The sequence below is a fragment of the Lampetra planeri genome, chromosome 6 (assembly GCF_965212315.1).
Source record: "Lampetra planeri chromosome 6, kcLamPlan1.2.h2, whole genome shotgun sequence".
In the NCBI taxonomy this organism is placed as follows: Eukaryota; Metazoa; Chordata; class Hyperoartia; order Petromyzontiformes; family Petromyzontidae; genus Lampetra; species Lampetra planeri.
In genome coordinates this window covers 7,177,529-7,198,121 of record NC_136112.1, presented here as the reverse complement: position 1 = coordinate 7,198,121, position 20,593 = coordinate 7,177,529, and the positions used below count along the sequence as shown (strand labels likewise).

At 41.5% G+C, this 20,593-nt stretch overlaps 1 protein-coding gene across 7 annotated transcripts in view; it reads right to left on the bottom strand.

The window, feature by feature from the left end:
- Positions 1-20,593, bottom strand: part of LOC144719469 (protein phosphatase Slingshot homolog 2-like) — a 61,818-nt gene that overhangs the window by 19,986 nt on the left and 21,239 nt on the right. The window contains exons 1-4 of one of the 7 annotated variants that reach the window (XM_078595410.1): positions 18,049-18,164; positions 17,245-17,421; positions 16,710-16,829; positions 7,712-7,815 (exon numbers count right to left, since the gene is read on the bottom strand). In XM_078595410.1, the coding sequence (XP_078451536.1) occupies positions 7,712-7,815; positions 16,710-16,829; positions 17,245-17,421; positions 18,049-18,071 (424 nt within the window). In that variant the 5' untranslated portion in view covers positions 18,072-18,164. Of the gene's footprint in view, positions 1-526; positions 1,007-7,711; positions 7,816-8,924; positions 9,059-16,709; positions 16,830-17,244; positions 17,425-18,048; positions 18,165-20,593 lie in introns of those variants that run through there. The other 6 variants (XM_078595409.1, XM_078595411.1, XM_078595414.1 and 3 more) reach the window with 6 other exon arrangements.

Sequence of the window (20,593 nt, the reverse complement as noted above, 5' to 3'; positions counted from 1 at the left end):
AGAAAAATCCAGGAAAAGACAGCAAAGTTTTCCAGAAAAAACACCGCATTTCAACGCTGTGTGCAAAAATCCCAGTGGGATGCAAGTCAAACAATAACAACCATAAGACAATTTAGATTAAAGTTATCAGGCTAACTCTGTACTACAATAAACATGGCTAAACCAAAACGTTTTCAAAATCACCTAAATAAAGCTATAAAAACAATGTAACAGTGATCATAGGAACTGTGATGCTAACACAAGCACCACGATTCGCCACTAAGTGTCGGTGACGTCACCATAGAGCTTGTGCCAGGCTAGGTGCACATAATAAAACACATATATACACACAAACACACGTTATTAAAATAATATTTGTCATTTAAAATACAGTTCCTGACATGTGCTAAATCCGACGACTTGAACATAATCAAACGTATTGAGAAAACGAATAACATTGTTTTAATTTAAAACACCACCCAGGAATTTTGAAACCAAATACAAATTCAATAAGATAAAACGAAAACAAACGTTTCCAGAGCCTTACTTGAGATTTTTCGCCTTTTGGGAGTCCATTCCTGGGCAATCCACTCATGTGACTTTGCCACCAACATGCATACCTCCCCCATACATTCGCTGTACAAGACCATTGTTTACAGTAAACTATTCCAAGCAGCAGGAAAACTTGCTAAACATCGGTCGATTGAGTATAAATCGTCACTAAGCTAAGGTTTTTTTTCCCCGTCATCATATCCAAAAAAATGCTGAACACATTCTTTTTATTTTAACTGCAGCGACAACCTCGCCACCAGTAGCACTCAATGCAAGTACCCCGATTTACAACGAGCAATTTCTGCGTGTGAAACAACGTAACGCTTGTCCGAGGAATAAAATAATCACAATTAACAAACTACTCTCTTATAAGCCACCGATTCAGAACGTGGCTGAACGTAGCATCTAATAGACCTAAGAAGAGCTATAACGCAACGGGCATTTCCTTCACTGCCACCCCCGCCTTCCTGTCCATCTCTTTTATACTCGCTCGGCAACACGTGATGTCACAATTCCATGAATGGGAGGGGTTGAACGCAAGTGCCGTTTCAGCCAGTAACAAAACACAAACAAACCCAAGCTTCTGACCACCACCACCCACCCAGGCAGCCAGCCCACTCCGCAAGCCACCCCCTATGACCCTCTGCGCATCACGTGAAGACACAGACGACAACTATGAAGCACTCCCCCCTGTTTTGATGAAGGCTGGTGCAAGTCACACAACAACCATCATCCCCGTAAAGCCTGCAGCAGACTGGGGCAAGTGCTGTGAGCGAGCTCCTACGAAGGCCCGGCACGGCACACTAAGGGGTGGTCAACACCACGCCCGGCCGCCTTTGTCTCCCCAGTAGCGATGTTTGCACACCACACCGTGTACTAATTTTGAGGCCGAGTCGGCCTAGAGGAGGCCAAGGAACCGTTCAGGTAGCCGTCATTGGCGTCGACCGTGAGTGGGAATCGAACTTAGGTTCGTAGCACGTGCCCGCTAACCACTACGCCACCGCTCCCCAGTCACACAAACTCAAACACACACAGAGCTCTCCGCTAATAAACTACGGAGCTGATACTATATGATAGGTAAGGTGTAATAAATAAATTTAGATTTGGTCTAAAATTGCAAATACCTATGCATATCGAACAATAACGTATTGTCATAACCGTTACACATACATCACTTCAGCTCGCGAGAAGATAATTACCCTTGCGATGTTTACTTTGAGTGCTCAAACCTCTCCTACGCACCAGTGTATAGCGAACTGACCACATTGATTTTCAAAAAGTGAAAACTTTTTTGTAACACAGAGGAATGCCAACTTGGGAATTCAGAATCAGCTCCTCAATTAAGTTGGTTAATCAACTCCTAACACCCTCATGTAAATCTGGGTAATCTTGGGGACATCACATTCTGGCTAAAAGGCCTGTCTGAGCATTCTGGCAAACACGGAGACACAATGGCCAGTGGGAATGGATTAATTAGCTGAAGGGTGGAAGAAGTAGCTCAGCAATTAGCGCACTGCACTCCAAGCCCGACCACGGAAGTTCAATTCCCCTGCAATGGCTAAGAGCAGTGGCGTGGGGATATCTGAACCAGAGGTCACAACCGGGTACCCGATACCCGTACCCTACCCGTTACCCGGCTACCCGTACCCGGCCGGGGACGGGTACGGGTAGCCGTTTGCGACCCTGGTGCGGCCGGGTACGGGTACGGGTAGGCCGTGAATCACTGGTGAGTAACCGTTTGTCACTCATTTCGGGTAGGGTACGGGTAGGGAACGGGTACCCTTACCTGGTCTGGGTACCCATTTGCGACCCTGGTGCGGCCGGGTACGGGTAAGGAATCAAAACCCGTTTGCGACCTCTGATCTGAACTGGCCTGGGTGCCTCCTCCACCACCAACTTGCACAGATGAAATGTGAAGTCGGATCAGAAACAACCCTAATACATGGGGGGGGAGCTTCCATATAGCCACAATGTTGACAAAGGACTCAACATGAGAGATATGTTAATCAGGAATTAATTATTAAGTTGTTACAGCTTGACACGACAACGGGGGGGGGGGGGGGGGTGAAGAAGGGAGTTGGGGGAGGGTTATGCGTTTGTATGTAGAAATTATTCGCACTGTATGTAGCCAAACTTGATTTGGAAGCTTTCGTGACTGCAGGAATTACTCTTTGGTTCTTTCGGTAAAGTCACGTAGAGAGAAAATAAATTAAAGAATAGAATACGACGTTTCGATTGCAACACAAGCAACCGTTATCAGGTGTGTCTCCGTGTTGTCTCTCTCTGCTTGTGTGTCTGTCTGTGTGTCTCCGTGTCTGTGTTTTGTCTCTCTCTCAAATTTAGTTCTACCTGATGACGGTTGCTTGTGTTGCAATCGAAACGTCGTACTCTATTATTTTATTAATTTTCTTTCTATGCAGCCAACCGTGCTAATCGAAGGTGCGGGGGCGAAGGACAACCAACTAAATACAAAAAAACAATTCTAGGAAACGAGTGTGCAATCTAGATTTAAAAGCGCATAACTCCGGTGGCTTCCTAATATTGGAAGGAAGAGCGTTCCAGACGGCCGCAGAGGCGCATCTGAAAGCACGCGTTACAGTGACCCGTCTCTGTTCTCGAGGAGCTGTGTGAGCAGATGTTGAAGCTTTGAGAGTCAGTGAGAGGAGGAGTAGTAGTCTTGGGTGAGACCAGATGTGGTGGTGTCTGCTGTGAAGATGCTGTGAAGATGCTGCAGAGTGGTGTGACATCACTGGGTCTACACCTGGGTGGATGGAGGCTGTGATGGAAATCGCGGCAAGAGTTCTCATCATACAAAGTTGCACACAACTGTTGTTATAAAATATACATTTAAAGTTGGGCCAATTGTATGAGCATCGTCTTGTAGGCTCTGCTAAGGCATGAAACAATGCAAGTGTATCGAGACTAGGGCGGTTAAACAAACCCTGAATGCCGTACAGTGCAGGTAAAATAACCCAGTTTGTGAGAAACATTTGTAGTTTGGATTCAATTGTTTCCACAGCAGATGTCTCGACGTCCCGTCGCCCCCACCCGGCCACCCGTCACAACTCGGGCCCCCCCATTTCCTCTTTCTCAACACGTCTTCTTTCCAAAACACCACATTTCTACAAAGATGCCAGCGTTCAAAATACTCCACGCGATCTTAACTACGCTTCCACGGACACTCAACAAAGTCTGTTATTCAGTCTCTTGCTTAAACTTTTTAAACAAAACACTTATCGGAGCCATCTAGAAATGTAAAGTGTAGGTATGGACTAAGTAAAGGTGCATCCCCGCGTTGTTCATTCCAATGCTGGCAAAATAGTGGTGGCTTATACTGTTGTGACGAGTACAAATGAGAACTAAACCAGTCCATGGTTGTCTTTCCCTGCATCGCGGCTGCTGTCAGCCGGTCACATTTTCTTAAATGATACTTTGATGGTGATTTTAGGCAAGGGGACCACAATGCACTTCTTCTGGAAATGCTGATGGGGTGTTTATGCATATGCACAAATTGTTGTGTGCTTTTTGCACTTTTTCGTTTTGTTTGAAATGTACGCTTTTCCAGCCTGCAATATGATTCTGTTCTGGTGGGGGTCTTTCTCGCCATTTACATATTTGATCAATGCGCAATCGCAGGGAGGTAGATAAAAGCTGGTCTTCAACAACACAACGCGAGGCACAGATGGCACGAGCAAATACTGTAGATAACCAAAAAAAGAGTAATATAAATATAATGCGTCAATGTTGTGTCTCAACTCCAGTACAGCGCAAGAGAACACATTTCAAACACCATTATTTTAACATTACGCCTCAGTGAACAGATCCCGTGCAAGGATGAAGCCAATGAGCATTCTTTGTTCCCTTGCAAAGAAAAGAGTCGCTTCAAATTAATCCCGAGTACATTTAATCATGGGTGAAAAATAAATAATCGTGGGTGGAAAAGGCACGGATTTCACGCAACAATAAGCAAAGATAGAACTGCAGGCCATTTGCTTAAAACAACAACAGTACACAGCCAGCAAACCTTAAACAAAACACACGCAGCAATTAAATTCTTGCATTTAACATTACACGATTGACAACTGTTTTTTTATACGACCTAACCAAAAATAATCCCAATTATGAATAATGAAATTGTTCATGAAAGCCTAAACATAAAATTAACAGTACATATTATTTAATCTATTCGCTAAGTGAATTTCATACAAACGTTTATTATTTTGTAACGAGGTAAATGGCGGGCAGCCAAACTTTTCATCACCTTTCACGTTTGAGATTATTCAAATTATATTTAAAGACAGACAACATTTATTACGCGTGCCCAATTATGCAAGAACCCACGGAAGTTCGTGTACTCTGCATTAAGGATATTGAACATTGCGAGGTTAAGATCGTTTTTGATTCGATAGTAGAATAAATACTTATTCAAGAACACTGATGCATGCACGAGTTGTACCGTATGTACATACCATACCAACCTTCAAAATCATGGTTTAATAATTTAAATAAAATTAAATACTTTGTCATGAAAGGTGAAACTGGGCCAAACTTTCAAGTTACACATTTTAAATGAGAATGTTTATAAAAAATATTGTTGACGTGAATATTTGTTCCAGATAAACATATAAATTAATGAATAATAACAATAATAAGCATTTCTGTCCCATTAAATTTTTAAATATATAATTTATATAATAATACTTGTTACGTAACCTACACACTCCAAATAGCGTCGCTTTGGCTAACTCTGTGTGTTAACACATTAAATATTATTTTTAAAAGTTCACCAACATTTTTGTTAAATTATTAGATCCTAGAACGTGTAAAAGGAGGTATTAAACATTGTAGGAATGAATACACATGTAACCCAATCCCTATAACACCTTGACCATAAGGCATTTTAACCAAACACCACGTTCTGTGCTACCCACATTTTGACTCCTAACAACGACAGACATAAATTTCGAATTTAAAGTTTTCGTGACTGCAGGGATTCATATTCTTGGTTCTTTCGGTAAAGTCACGTAGAAGGGAAATTATAAAATAATAAAAATAAAACAATAAAATTCTCACGACGTTTCGATTGCAACACAAGCAATCATCATCAGGTGTGAAAACCACAGCAAGAAAATTGACAGTCATGTTGTAAACTTCATACAACGCCTTTTAAAACACTATTTCAACGCTATTTACTTCCAACGTTAATTGTGTAAGTATGCTCAACATGCGGGCAACTGCATGTTAATAAAGAACTTTATAATTACAAACTGACAAAAAAGGGCAACACTAGAGATACTTCACAAACAAAGTGGGTAGTATGTTCAGTGGAAGCACATTTTTTTTCTTCTCTCAACTCTAAACCCGTGTGACTTGCGGAACACGTGGCCCGGTTCGGGAATCGCCAGTGATCACAGCCGGGGGTTGTTTACAAGCAAGCTGGCGCAAAAAAAAAAATCTGTCCTGAAGAGTTCAAGTACCACAGTGGAATACCCGCACAGACCCCAGTCTTTTTCGATTTAAAGCTTTCGTGACTGCAGGGATTCATCTTCTTGGTTCTTTCGGTAAAGTCACGTAGAATGGAAATAATAAAATAATAAAAATAAAACATAATAAAATAATTCTCACGACGTTTCGGCCACAACGCAAACAGCCGTCCTCAGGTGGAGAGCAGGTCTGTCGAGTAGACAGTCTGAATTCAGACTGTCTGTCGAGTAGACTTTACCGAAAGAACCAAGAAGATAGACCCCAGTCTGCCAAGCAAAAGCACTTTGCGTTATTTCTCATCTATTGCTGATGCAAGTATTAGAGGCAACCTTTTGTGGCCTGGACATGAGCTCCAGCGCATATAAAGGATCATTATAAAAGTGTAGAGGGTTCTTACGATTTAGCGGGTTACACAGGCCAGATGTAATCTTTCTCCGCTTGTTCATTAATGAAAGGAAAGGGTACACAAAAGAACCTGTTGTGTCAAGTGTGTCCCAGAGTTGAATGTTCCACTGCTATTATACAAAACACAAAAGCACAGGAGGTATGAAAATGGTGCTGCAGTCAGCTCTTTTACAACTTACCCCCCTTAAGTTAGCTTCTTCATAATCACAGCATGTATAATTATACCGAGTATTCTTTTCGTGCACAAAGACAATGTGTATAAAAAACATTCCAACATGCTGGACTTCTAAAAGCTTTTCAGTCGGGGTCTTGGCAACAATAAGATTACACTTTTACAAGCTACCATCAGCCTTCTTCTGTCCACTGCTGGATGAAGAAGGCCTTTCCAAAGTTGCTGTGATGGCAGCATCCATATCGCAAGTGACACGAGCTCATTGCACTATGTCCATGGTGACCATCCTGTTTGGGCATGCCCACTCCTTAAGACTGCCATTCTGTCATCAGTCCTGTGCATCTGCTATCATGCCTTTTAGCAATGTCCTACTCAAGCCCACTTCACTCTTCTAAAGTCAAGGTGTTCTATACTTTGCGATTTGTCCTCCGAGCCACGTGTCAACTCTTTCTGCCTCTCATTGCAACACCCAGCGTGCATTTCTTCAAGATTGTTTGAGTACGTTTCAGCTTTTGTTCCATGTTCTTTGTCAGATTACACGGTTTCAATCCACACATCATGGCACGTAATGTAAACTGACAGAAAACGTTCTTCTTTAAGGACACTGGTACGCCGCTTTTTATTGCCGAATATTTTTTCTTCACAAAAATGCTCCAACGTCTTCTCGCTCGACTCTTGATTTCACCATTTTAACTTGTCAACTTACAGTAATTGCCCGAGATATACGTGCTCTGATGTGCTTCCTTTATACTCTTCCACAGCCAACTAATTGTACTTGATTTGAGTTTCGCTCCTCAATCTTTATCCACAATTATTTGCATTGTTTGTGAAGTGTTTTGTGCCTCACATGTACACGTAGTTCGCCAACATTGGTTGCGATTATGTTGCGAGCAAAATCTGAGATGGCTAATACTTCCACCCCTTCCATGTAGTACTTTTACAGGGTGTACTTACAAAATAATAAACGTGCCTCAATTTAATCTTAAAATTAGTTTGAAACGTTTGTATTATTTAAAATGGGGGCGGGGGGAGGGGATTAAACAGATTGATTGATTATTAATTCCGTACAGCATGGATTAAAAAGTTGGTCGACTGTAGGTTTTTTTTTGTCTCCATTACCTGCATGTTTGCTTCGCCGGTGACTGGCTCGTGGTGATGTAGATCCATTTCCACGCGGTAGAAAGAGCGCTGCTCCCTTCACCGTAAAGAAGCTCTCGCTCAGGCTGAAATTCACAAAAGCACAAACATGCACGTGTCAGGATTTACACAATAAGTTATTTGCAAGGAGGACTTAATGTACTCTAGAATAGGGAACTCGGAGGGGGCAAGTTGGGTTACGATAGCATCGTTTCAATATCCTTCTCGTGCAAAAGTATTGTGCCATTTTTGACGTAGTCGACTTGTGTCGGGATACAACTTACTCCACGTGTAAAACAAACTAAAATATACAATAATGACACTTACGGATTTAGATGTATCTGCCACAATTTAAATAAGTGAGAATTTAAAATGGGCACAATTATTTAAGATCGTTAAAAAAATGTGATGATCGTTTAATAAAAAAACGACTAAGATTTAACGTGGTTTCAAGGGCATCCGTACACGTAAAGGAGCCCGACTTTTGTATGATAAAGTTGTAGCAAATTTTTAAATGGAGTACATTTTTTTAAATAATGTGAATTAATGTGCACACACAAATGTTTACGTTATGTTCATGTGCCCACTAGTATTGCAGGAGCTGGCTATAAAGAGATGTAAGGATCAATAAGGGTACCTCTTACACCTGTTAAAAGATTAAGTTAAAACTGAAGTCTACAGGGAAAACACCATCAAGAGGGTGTTTACCTAATGACTGCGGGGTTATCTCAGAGCTCCAAGCAAAAAAAAACCCCTAGTGAGGCCACAACCACCTCTGCCTGGCCACTTGGCAAATATCAAGCTTCAGCCAGCGATGATAAATCTTTGCAAATGACACGCACACATCCTGTAGAATGTCGAGACTAAACGTATCCAAAACAACTAATATCTTACATCTTACTAGGTTAGCTATTATACAAGTACCATGCAACACTGGAAGAGGTTTCAATATTGTACAGTTCACGATAGCTTAACAGGCCGAAGTATTGATTGCTTTGAGTCTTTGAGAAGCTCAAATATCACGAGAGTTGGTTTACATTCACAATGCACGTCATCAGCAATGACATGACAATTGTAAGCTATGCTCATAGTTAACTAATCGGAAGATTAAAACAAATCCTTTCGAGTGATTCTGCTGTCACAATTCCGTGGCAAGATTAAAACGCAATAAATAATAATTCTTTATAATTATTACCTTATGCAATGCAGCAAACAGTAAACGTAGCCCCTTTTGTGGAAGCAGGGGTCATGTGAATACACAATGTATGCGAATCGGAAAAATCGATCATTACAAGCCCGATTCAATACCTTCATCCTGAGCATTGGAATATATTTTAATCGATTAATCGATGCATCACTACAGCCATAGTGCCTAATGAACCACACAGCACCAAAACATGTTTCCTTTAGAATTGTGCAATCACAATAAACATTTCACATCGAAGGCATCGCAAAGCAAATGTTGAAGCGAGTTACTAGACAACTCCTAAACAGGCACACACAGTCCTTCACAGGGTACCACAACTCAACTCGCCAGTGATTGAGTAATCTTTTTTCCAAAGCAATGGAAACAAATACCAGTACGCAGTACATCCAGTACAAGTGCCAGTATTTCTGACACTCATACGGACACTTATATAAGGCCAAAATCATGGCGTTAAAATGACCAATACACTCTTAGCACAAGTCGATTCATACCAAAAAAGTGAAAGCGTTGTCCCCCACTCAAGCCAGTGTGAGATGGTAACCATTTCTTATTTAAAATCCAAAGCCAGAGGTGGAAATTCCACATTCCTATGGTGGTATCGAAACAAAGAAAGTCAGTCCCTTGTCTATCAAATGATGAATGAAGTCCTTCCCATGTCGTGCCAGTCACGGGGTTGTAGAACCATACTTCACCATGCTGGTCATTGCAGGTTGGTGAAGGCGGGGGGGGGAGCCCAGGCAGGTTCGGCCATCACTCGCCACTGACGATGACCGTATCCGGAAATCAAACTCTGATCATTGAGCTTGGACCTGAGTGCTCTAAGCCACTGCACCGTCGCTCATGGTGGCGAGGATCTCTCAGAGGTCAGCAACCAAAATAGCAAGAGATATTTTTTTTCGAATTCAGTAAAAAAAACTTTAAATATCAACAGCCGCAGCAATTCATGTGAATTACAAGACGGCCCTTAATAAATTACGTCACGAAGCGGTCCTTAAAGGGCGACATGGTTGCCGACCCCTGATGTATCCATAATATAAACATCGCAAAAGCACTCTTGACTTTCAACATTGGTACTTATTCAATAGATCCTGAAGGGTAAGAGGACTCAATTGAAACCCACCAACAAATTGAACTTGTGACCTCCTAATTACAAGCTGTACACTCTGATAAACAACATCACAGAGCCACATAGAGCCCCATATATTGCAAGTACTATTCACCTGAATAGCTTTCATCAACGAAAAGGCAATCAATTGTTTTCACGCATAACAACTTATAATCAGGTTGCTTCACGAAAATTACCAAGTCAATTCAATGGCTAAGCAAATCAATGAAATTGCCGAGTCAACGCTGGGGGAAAAAAAACTGCACGGAACCACTAATTTTACAGCACTGTCACTTTAATAAAGCCCTTCAAAGACATAGGCGTCCGCTTAGGAGCAAAGTATACAACACTGTGCTGAACCATAGTTGAGAATGACAGACGATACACATCTCTACACAGGTCAGACACAGACACTTATAAACATTCATTATGCCAAGCTTTACTGGGAACCCGCCACAGCAGTGAGTGACCCACAACCAGACTATATATATGCGCCATCTAAAACTGGCCTAGCAACACACCAATAATAGAAGTCTCTGGTCCTTTTTGGCAACACAAAATTGCAGAATGTTAATTCAGACTTGATTTCTCTCTTAATCCACCTGTGGCATTTTTTTAGTTTTTCTCCCCAATTTTTCCCCAATCGCACAATCGTGTTAAGAGACATTCCATCGAGAACTCTCAAAGAGCAGTGGATTACCCTGTGTCAGACGACGGCCTGCAGAAGTTTATATAATCAGTGTTTCTTGGGGACCACGATGAGAACACCAACTCATTGGATTTGAGAACCCATTTTAATGGGCATCTGCGTCGACATCCAGCAGTGGCAGTTCACCTCAACTGTTGGGATATTCTATTAATCGCGAGTATAAAAAGTGATAATTTTGAAAATGCCTTAGAATTGAATATGAAATGTACCATTCTGATTCTCTGAAGAGATCGAATCGAGTATAATTAGGTTAATCAGTTGGGCTTGGGGAAATGAATGACGGAAGGGATAATAGTATCATCTGAAATATCAGGAAATGCAACAAATGTGTCACGTTAAATGAGCCACAATACCTTGCTGATGTCGTCAAGAAGCTAAGCCATCACTCGGATTCCGGTCATCCTCGCAGTGGCTTTTGGGTAGCCATCAAACAAAGACGGTCGCCGCATCGCGCACTTTCAGATGTGCTTCTGTGGCCCTCTGGAGATGCTAGAGCTTTGCACTTTTAAATTCAGATTGAAAGCTCATTTCATTGTAACTGCTTTGTTTAAATCTTGACTTAAAGCTTGATTAATTATTACAAGTCCAATTTAGCCAAAGTTCATGTTGATTAGCACGGTTGGCTACGTACGGTGTGAAAGAAGTTCAACATATATACATACACTGCATAATGTGTAAAATGATGCTGCGTGATACAGTAGTATGGGAAAGCACAAGGTACAATGCCACATTATTCTAACAACATTGCTTTAAACATTTATGCAATTACAGCAGCTGAGAATTTTGTCATTAAAGCAAGACACCTCGTCATTGACAAGTAACCCAAAACTAATATCACAGAGCTGAATATTAAAGTGCATGTGTGAGCCTGAAGCAAAACATGAACCAAAAGTCAGCAGAAAAGTTAATGCAATGACCAGCTCACCTAAGTTTCAAGTGTCACAAGAGACAGAGTGGTTTCGCACTCGAACGAGCATGGGGCGGACACTGACCTTCTGTACCCAGCGTTAAGCGAGTTGTGGAAAGTCTACATTCCTATGGTGGCGGCGAGTATATTCTACAAGACAACATCTGTGTAAGCGGTGCCAAGGTGACGAGATGTTAACTACCTTGCCAGGTATACAGGAGGTTGTGGGTTCGGTTCCGACCCTGACGCCCGTTGTATATTTGGAGTTTGCATGTTCTCTCTCCCCATGGTAGCGTGGCTTTTTCTCCGGGTCCTACGGATTTTCCTTCAGCATTGAGAAGAATGCGTTTAGAGTATTTGGCTGCTATAAATGTCAACATAAGCCACTTCGTTGAGCTATGATTTGTGGCTAGGTCGTTTCAGAAAACGAGCTATATCGCTCAGTGAGCCTTATCTGGTTATATAAAAAAAAATGTAATTCTAGATTTGAAGTTTTCGTGACTGCAAGGATCCATACTCTTTGGTTTTTTCTGGTAAAGTCACGAAGGTGAAAACAAAATAAAATAAAAATAAAACAACTAAATTAAATCACAACGTTTCGGAAGCAACACAAGCATCCGTCATCAGGTGTGACTGCTCCAGCAAAATTACCGAAAAAACCAAAGAGTCAAAATTTGTTTAGTTTAGTAGTTTAATTTTCGATTTAAAGCTTTCGTGACTGCAGGGATTCATCTTCTTGGTTCTTTCGGTAAAGTCACGTAGAAGGGAAGTCGTGAAAATTATTTTATTATGTTTTATTTTTATTCTTTTATTACTACCCTTCTACGTGACTTTACCGAAAGAACCAAGAAGATTTAGTAGTTTAGTTTAGGGAATGTTATTCAATGTCAACTGTTAACTATCTTAAGTTCCAGGATTACTAAAACTAGATTCACCGTAAAGAACTGGTCAGTATTCGTAGTCTTACATTTTTTGAAGAGCTACAATTTCATATACAGCAGTTGTCCTTGGGCATGAGTCAATATGGTCTTGTATACAGTCCCCTCCTTGTCTCGGAAACAATGGCATGCTAGTTTGTGTCCTTATGACTGCCACCATTGAAAGTGAGCTGCATTGCTCAGCAACAGCAGAGATGCCTTAAAGAAAGTTGAGTGTGCTCAATTGTGTATTTAAAAGATGTAATAGCATTCTTTACATGACTTGGCCAATGTCTGAAAATATCACGGACAAGTTTTCCAATGAAATGTCCTAGTCGTGTCCACATATTTAAAATCCTTCCCCTGCAACGAATGGGCCTTTGCATTTTACGTCCAGGCTCCATCGAAGTCGAATGGTACAGTATTACACAAAAAAGATCCCCCGTATAGCCTTAACAGACTGTAGGGGCAAGTGCTGTTAGCGAGCACCTATGAAGGCCAGCACAGCACACGAGGGGGTGGGTGGCCAACACCACGCTCGACCACCTTTGTCTCCCCAGTGGCGATGTTCACACATCGCACCAAGTACTCATTTGTGGCCGAGTCGACCTAGGGGAGGCCAAGGACCGGTTCAGAAAATCGCCACTGGTGTTGGCCGTGAGCGGGAATCGAACCGGGGTCGCCAGGTTCGTAGCGCAGCGCGCCCACCGCTACACTACCGCTCCCCACAGTATTACACATGTACAGTGTCACACACACACACACATGTACATCTACACAATTTACAGTACGAAGTCAATTACTGTACTTGACCAGCAAATGGACTTGACTAATCAGCCAGGTATGCATAGGTACGCACAAAGGAACGTATAGCACAGTGGAGTTCGTTTCCACTCTTTATAAGGGAAGGCTCACCAAGCTGACAGTGCCAGCATACCCCCCTTCCTTGGCTGCCTAAATATAGGGAAGGGATGATCTGTGTGGCATAGCTGGAGGGCTTACCCTTCCAACGAGATCGCATAAGCTCAGCAGTAGGCATGCTAATTGAACAGTAATAACTGTACTTTATTGTAGTCATGAAGCTGACTCTCGTACCTGTACATGTAAAGAGCATTTCTGTAAATCCACAGCTGGATGAGGGGCCTCCCCACACCATGCCAATCATGGTGGTGGTGGTGGTGGGGGTTATTTGACTATACTCCTTCACGCTGGTCCATGTGGTTTGGTGAAAGTGCGGTGGAGTGCAGAAGCGTGGATTTCGCCGCAATGCCATCTACCGCCCACAAAGCCTCCTACTATTACTACACCTGTCTTTCAGGCATGGTAGTCACCCATCCAGGCGATGTCCAGCCTCCATCCACCCTGCCTATCATCCCAGCTCGGACGGGATCGGTACATTCTGGGTGATCTGTGCTTTAAATGAACAAAAGAAAAATACAAGTCTGTAAATGCTTTCGCTGGTCTGTCAGAAAGGGAAAACTAGATCGAACTCACTGAACACACAATTGAGAAGTGAAAACATAACATCGTAGGAATGTTTTCAAATTGGAAAGGTAATCGTCTACAGGTTTGCAGGAAAGCAGGCGCACATTCAATAGACGTTTCAAAAGAGGTCCAACCAGCTACTAATCCTGTACGGCTGGTTTTTATACGACAGTAAAAACGATCCATGCTTGTAAAATCCATCGTCAGCTCTGAAATACTGTATCGGTGGAACTCATAAAAAAAACAAAAAACGGGGAGGGAGAGAGAAAGAAAAATGTATGACAATACTTCACTAAAATCTAATCTTATTTTGGGGAAATTGGATTTTCACGTTTCCTGCACTAGATAAACGGTGACAACTGTTTCAGGTGAAATGAGGTAAAAAAAAAACACACGACATACACTACATTTCAGTAAATAAATTAAGCAGGTGATTCACCCTGGATGATTCCTGCAGAAAGCACAATTATTCCGTGGGGGATTCCCACGTAAAAACCTCCATTCATCGTAATGAGATTCTTACCGGGAATTCTGCCAATGAAGACCCATTCAATATGTCATTCTAGCATGATTCCATTACAAATATCACCCATCTATCTTCAGCTATGATTAGGTTAGCTAGCAAAGCATCGCTGATTCCAGCTTGACAGAATTATTAGGACGAGTGATTCCAGATGGCCAGAATCGGCTGGTATCAGGATCACTATCAGCTGGCCGGTATCGCTAATTAAGCGTGATACGTAAAGAATGAGCCACGTTTCCAATGGAGATGCCATGACAACGGCCGCAAGTGCCCTTGCTCTTTGCCTGTTTGCCACACCGGGCGACACAAAGGGTTCCACACCGCCCCTCCACCACCACCACACCTCTCCACATTTCCACAATTCTGCCAGGCCCATGATCCAATTAGGAATTATTTCATCCGAGAATCAAATCATGATTCCTGGCTAGGAACGATGGGAATATCCCAACTCTAGTCAGGACCTCGCCAATGTGGGCCCAGTGAACGCTGTAATACTTTTGGAATGTTTCGTGCCAATTGTTCCATCATGTATTAATTATAAACTCAAATTTACAATTATACGACAGTGTCCTTATATTTCAGAAATGTATTTTTATTCATTTAAAACGTTAAGCAGTGCAGCATCAGAGGTCGGTTACATGGAAACTGTAGAACACAATGTGAACATGAGTATAATACATAGGATAATTGAAAACCCCTTTTTTTCGAAGGCAATGATCAATACAATTGATGATCTATTTAATACAATACAAGGTTTTTAAAACAAACAAATGAGGCCTCCATTCTATCAATGCAGAATCATTGCGCTTTTTCAATAAACGCGTTAAATTAATCGACCCTACAGGACTGCAGTTTTAAGCAGGTTTAGAAAAGTTTTCAGCTCTATCTCTGTCCACCATCGGTTCACACTGGTGGAGAGACCACAATCCACATTTTTATTCCTATCTCTCACAAAAAAGTCACAATAAAGTAACAAAATTTACCAAGGCTCTATTACAACAGACATCTCAATGGAAACTTGCAATGTGCAACGACTAATTTGCTTTAATGTATGCAATGGTTTCTCCCTGGAATATCATAACAACTCTGATTGAAAACACACGCAACAAAAATCGTGCTCTCGTTTGCTTTTAGGACCAAAAGTCCAACGAGTCATTGGCTGATTTGAAGCAGGACAAATCATGCAGCAGCAATAATTTGTTCTAAAGTTTTTCTCTCTCTCTATTTAATCCCAAAGGGGCATTGTGCTCGCGATGTGGGTACGGCACAATAGAGTCAGCTATTTAGAATCCTGTTTTTTTCAACTAAAGCTCTTTCCTGTCCAGACTGCAAAAAAGCCACTGTATGCTGATAAGATGTTCATCTGTTGGACGCGAACTACGCACAACACTCTTGTTGTTTGCGTTGCTTTCAGGCTCAGAACATTGAGAACTTTTGATGGGAAAAAAAGATGTATTCAACGACCAATGCCTATTACATAAAATAAAAAATCGCATTGCATGTCACACATGCAGTTAACCGCAAGCCTCAGCGTAAAAAAGTTTTCTGTGGGCTCGCGTAAACAGGAACTACTGTGTCTTACATTTGGAGATTGGTGAACTTTTATCCGTGAATGCGTTTCAGTTTTAAAGACAAGCTATGCCCACTTAAACGGTTCAATATAAATAGTAAAAATGCAGCCATGTATATAGCGAAGTAAAACTAAATGTTTCATGTACTCTTTACACATTTGCTCTGATGAAACCTCATCATTATTATGATTAAACAGACTGTCCAGCCTTGAGATAACTATGTAAAGCAGGTCCCCTAACAGTGCTTACATAAGAACCATTAACACTACTCAGATGAGTGAGCATTCTATTGGGAAAAAAAACAATGCCATACTAAGTCACGCATCTCCATATTCCATCATTTGTTTGGAATATACAGCAGTGTACTTATGACATTACAACAACAACAGTAATACATTAATAATCCTGGGTTTGTATTATGTAAGAATTTTTTTTTTTGGGGGGGGGGGAATAGAAAAATAATCTTTACTCCCAGCGAGTAACTAACTGTACCATAAGGGTTATGGTGTGATTTTTGTGCACTCCACTGCATGCACATTCAGGGCATAGTTCCTACCAACAGTCCCGAGAGGGTACGGGTGAGAAAGCCACTGCTGTGGAGGAGTCGTGCTTCCAACACGCAAAGACTGCGTCATTGCATGTTCCCCTTGCGACCGCCCAATGCCCTCTGGCACTCCTGGGACAACAAAAAAAACCCCGCACATAATGACGAAAGCACTTGCTCGCTGTGCATCAGTTTTCGCAATTCTGCCAGCAGTGGATGTCTACAGACTGCAGCTGCTGTGATCTTGCCCAATACGCATGGATAGGCAAGCACAGGGAGGGTCACAGTTCAGACCAAATCTCTCCCCTATCTGCATCATCAGAAGACATTCTTTACAATGTTAAAAAGCACAAGAATACAATGAATAATTGCTCAGCTAACTTCGTGCCAAACGTGAACTAACGTATGTGAAACTACCATCACAAGCGTACTAAATATTTAACGGTAGATTTTTTTTTTGGTACCATCCTGTTTGAAGCCGCGGTACTGCCCGAGTTGCTTTTAATGCTCTGCACGTCAACAATCGGCACACGACGTCAGTACTTACGGTTGGTTAACGTCACTCTGCACGATGATGGAGTTATCCTGGAAGTACGGCAGCATGCCCAACAAACTGTCGCAGGGCAACGATGGGCCTGACACTGAGACTGAGGAAGGCATGATAGTCCCCTTGTCCCCGTCCTCTGCACAGAGGACCATAATGCGTGCACGCAAACTCCGCTGTCTGCTGGCGAATGAAAGAGACCCTAAGCACACGTAGCCCTTCCGCTAGTCAAACGGGCCATCAGCATCCCGTTTGGTGGCCTGGCATACAAATGTGTTCCATTCGGACGCTTGACGAGTAATTTAATTTCCTCCTCTTCGTCGATCTAAATCCACTTGAAACAAATTGTAATGCTGCAAAACCAAACTAAATATACAGGCAGATTGATTTACTTTTGTTTGAAAAAAATGCTCGTGTTCAGTAATGAATTGAAGATCTGCTCTGATTAAAAAGAAAACTAAACAACGTTGAAAAACAACCAGCAAAGCAGACGTTTAAAAGCTAAAATTGTTTAAATTATAAAACAAACTTGATTTGACGCTTTCGTGACTGCAGGAATTACTCTTTGGTTCTTTCGGTAAAGTCACGTAGACAGAAAAGGCATAATTATTTAATTAATTATAAAACAATCAGCCTATATTGACCTATATAAACTGATTCAAGACGACGTTGAAAGAGTTCTAAACAGCATGCATACGGATTTTATATCATCAATAATTCTGAGAAACCTTCATTGTCACGAACACAGCACGCAAGCCATATAACGTTCAAAGACTTGTTAAAACAAAATCTCAAAAGCGAACTTACAGTTTCATCAACCCTGGTACCATTGTATTACTGATTGCAGCCTATGGACCATGGCCCACTAGGATTGCAGTACTTGGGCCAGCCAGTAATGCATGTGGCTCACTCTGGACCTGCCTTCCTCAGTCGGCGGCGTCAAAGCAACTGAGCAGAGAGCTTCCTGCTCCACAGCCTCAAAATATCCAGCGAGCAGCATGTGGTGGCATGCTCAAGGGGGCGGGCTGGGGGGAAGGTCCCATTAGGGGGACTCTGGATGGTCCAACAAACTATAAAATACACACTTCCAATGTCAACTTATTCCACATAATGGGAAACTACAATGTAATCCAGTTGGTGAAGTGGCTCTTTAATGGGGTTTTTTCCCCCCTGAACCTAATATATCCTTTTGCCAGAAAGTGTGTACTGTATATAAAGGTTAAATATTTTTTTATCTTAAATACTGTGCTGTGTAGTATTTAGAAATGTAACGATGTCAACTAGTTTCAAGAAGATTGAAAATATTTCTACAAAGCATATATTTTGTAATTCAAAAAAGACTTATAATTATTTGTGAAATGACTCAAATGTGAACTTTTAAAACTTTCCAGAACTAATACATAAATAACATAAGAATGCGATCTTGTTAAGAAGATAACTTTACAGATCTACAAAAATAAAAAATAAGTAAACAAATGTTTCAGAGCTATAGGCTCATTTGCAAAATTATATGCGCTTAGAGATTATAGATAAACATCTGCAATGAAGCGATAGGCTACAGAAAAAGCTAAATTATTGATGAGGAATTGTCGCCGTATTATCCGTGATCAAAACCCTTCTTATCCACAACTAATACCTATGACAATTGCCAAGACTATGAATGTTGTGCAGCATTCAGAATTTAGTGATGCGGTGGTTATGCCACTGTACTACAACACCAGAGTCGGTGAAGATATCCACATCTTTATCATTGTCTTCAGCCATCATCCATATCATCTTCATCCTCATTTCTATCATAAGCAAGTGTTACGGATGACAGAATGAATGTAATGCCCGTTTACGATTTATTCCTCTTATTCGTGATAACCGCTGGTTCAGTGGAAAAAGAGAATTGTTATGGGTGTGACGAGACCTGATACTGCAGACATAAAGAATTGTCGGTGAGACAGCCACAGATGAATCAATCAACATGTTTATATAAAAGGTGAGATCCCATTGAGACTCACCGATAGGAGTGTCACTGCATTTGAAGAAAATGTTATCTTCGTACATGACAAACTGGATTAAGTATTTGTCTTGAAAGCAGAAAAAAATAACCATTTGTTCAATTTGTGAGCAATGCATTACTGGTTCCTAAAAGTAGCAGAAATTATTTCGTAAGACAATTGCACGTGGCTCCAGAATATGCCTACATTGTGGAAGCTAAGGTTGATCCACCCAGATCTCATCAGAAGACGACAGCTTTAATTAAACCCCTTTGCTGTATTAGCAAACAAAAAAACAAGCTTATACCAGCTTGAGAAATCGAATTCATTCCAGATACCCCAATTCTGAAGCAATTCCTACACCCAAGAAATCTAAGCCTTGACAGCACAACTTGAATGCACGTTTGCGCGCAGACGCTACATATATGGGACGTACAGGAGAACTTCCTAAACATAGCACAAGCTTCACTGCCCACTACAGTAATTCAGTTTTTTGCTGTGGTTGTCCCACCTGATGACGGAAGCTTGTGTTGCTTCCAAAACGTCGTGATTTAATTTAGTTATTTTCATTTTCTTTTTTTTTTCTTTTCACCTACGTGACTTTACCGAAAGAACCAAAGAGTATGGATCCTTGCAGTCACGAAAACTTCAAATCTAGAATAGCACAAGCTTCACTGCACCTTAGGATGTACAGTACACTCGTCAATTCCACACTGCTAGATCTTCATTTGCAGGCCCATGACACGTTCATGGTGGCCAGACGTGTACGGGCAAATTGTGCAGGTTTGGATAGAGGAGAGGCAACAATGTTAAACTTAAATCAACATTAGGCGTCTTTCTGTGTGTGCCTCTAAATGTGTGTGTATGTCTCTTGGTGTGGTGTTGCTCTGGTTGTCCCTCTGGGCTGCCCAAAACATCTTTCCCTGTGTGTCTTCTCTGTGTATGTACCTTGTGTCTGTTCGAGTCCTTTTCCTCTGTTTTACGTTGGTGTGTTCAGCCCAGAAGATTAACACGAAAAATTTAGCAGTCTTTTGAAATACGTGGTCAACCAGGTTAGTGTCTTAACTGTGTTGTTGGCCGACTGGTTTGCATCGCATTTTGTTTCTAAGGTTTGTTGAGTTCTCGTCTCCCATCTTCTTTCTGTATTTGCCTCCATGCAGTTTGCCTTTCTCTATGTGCTATATACGTGGTGTCCCCCGTGTGTTCCCTCGCGATGTGTTTTACCCCATTTCCACCTGATGATGAGCGCTTGTGTTGCGTTCGAAACGTCGTGATTTATTTTAATTTACTTACATTTTATTTTATTTCTACATACGTGACTTTACCGGGAAAAAACAATGAGTATTAAAATGTTGTGTCCCCGCAGA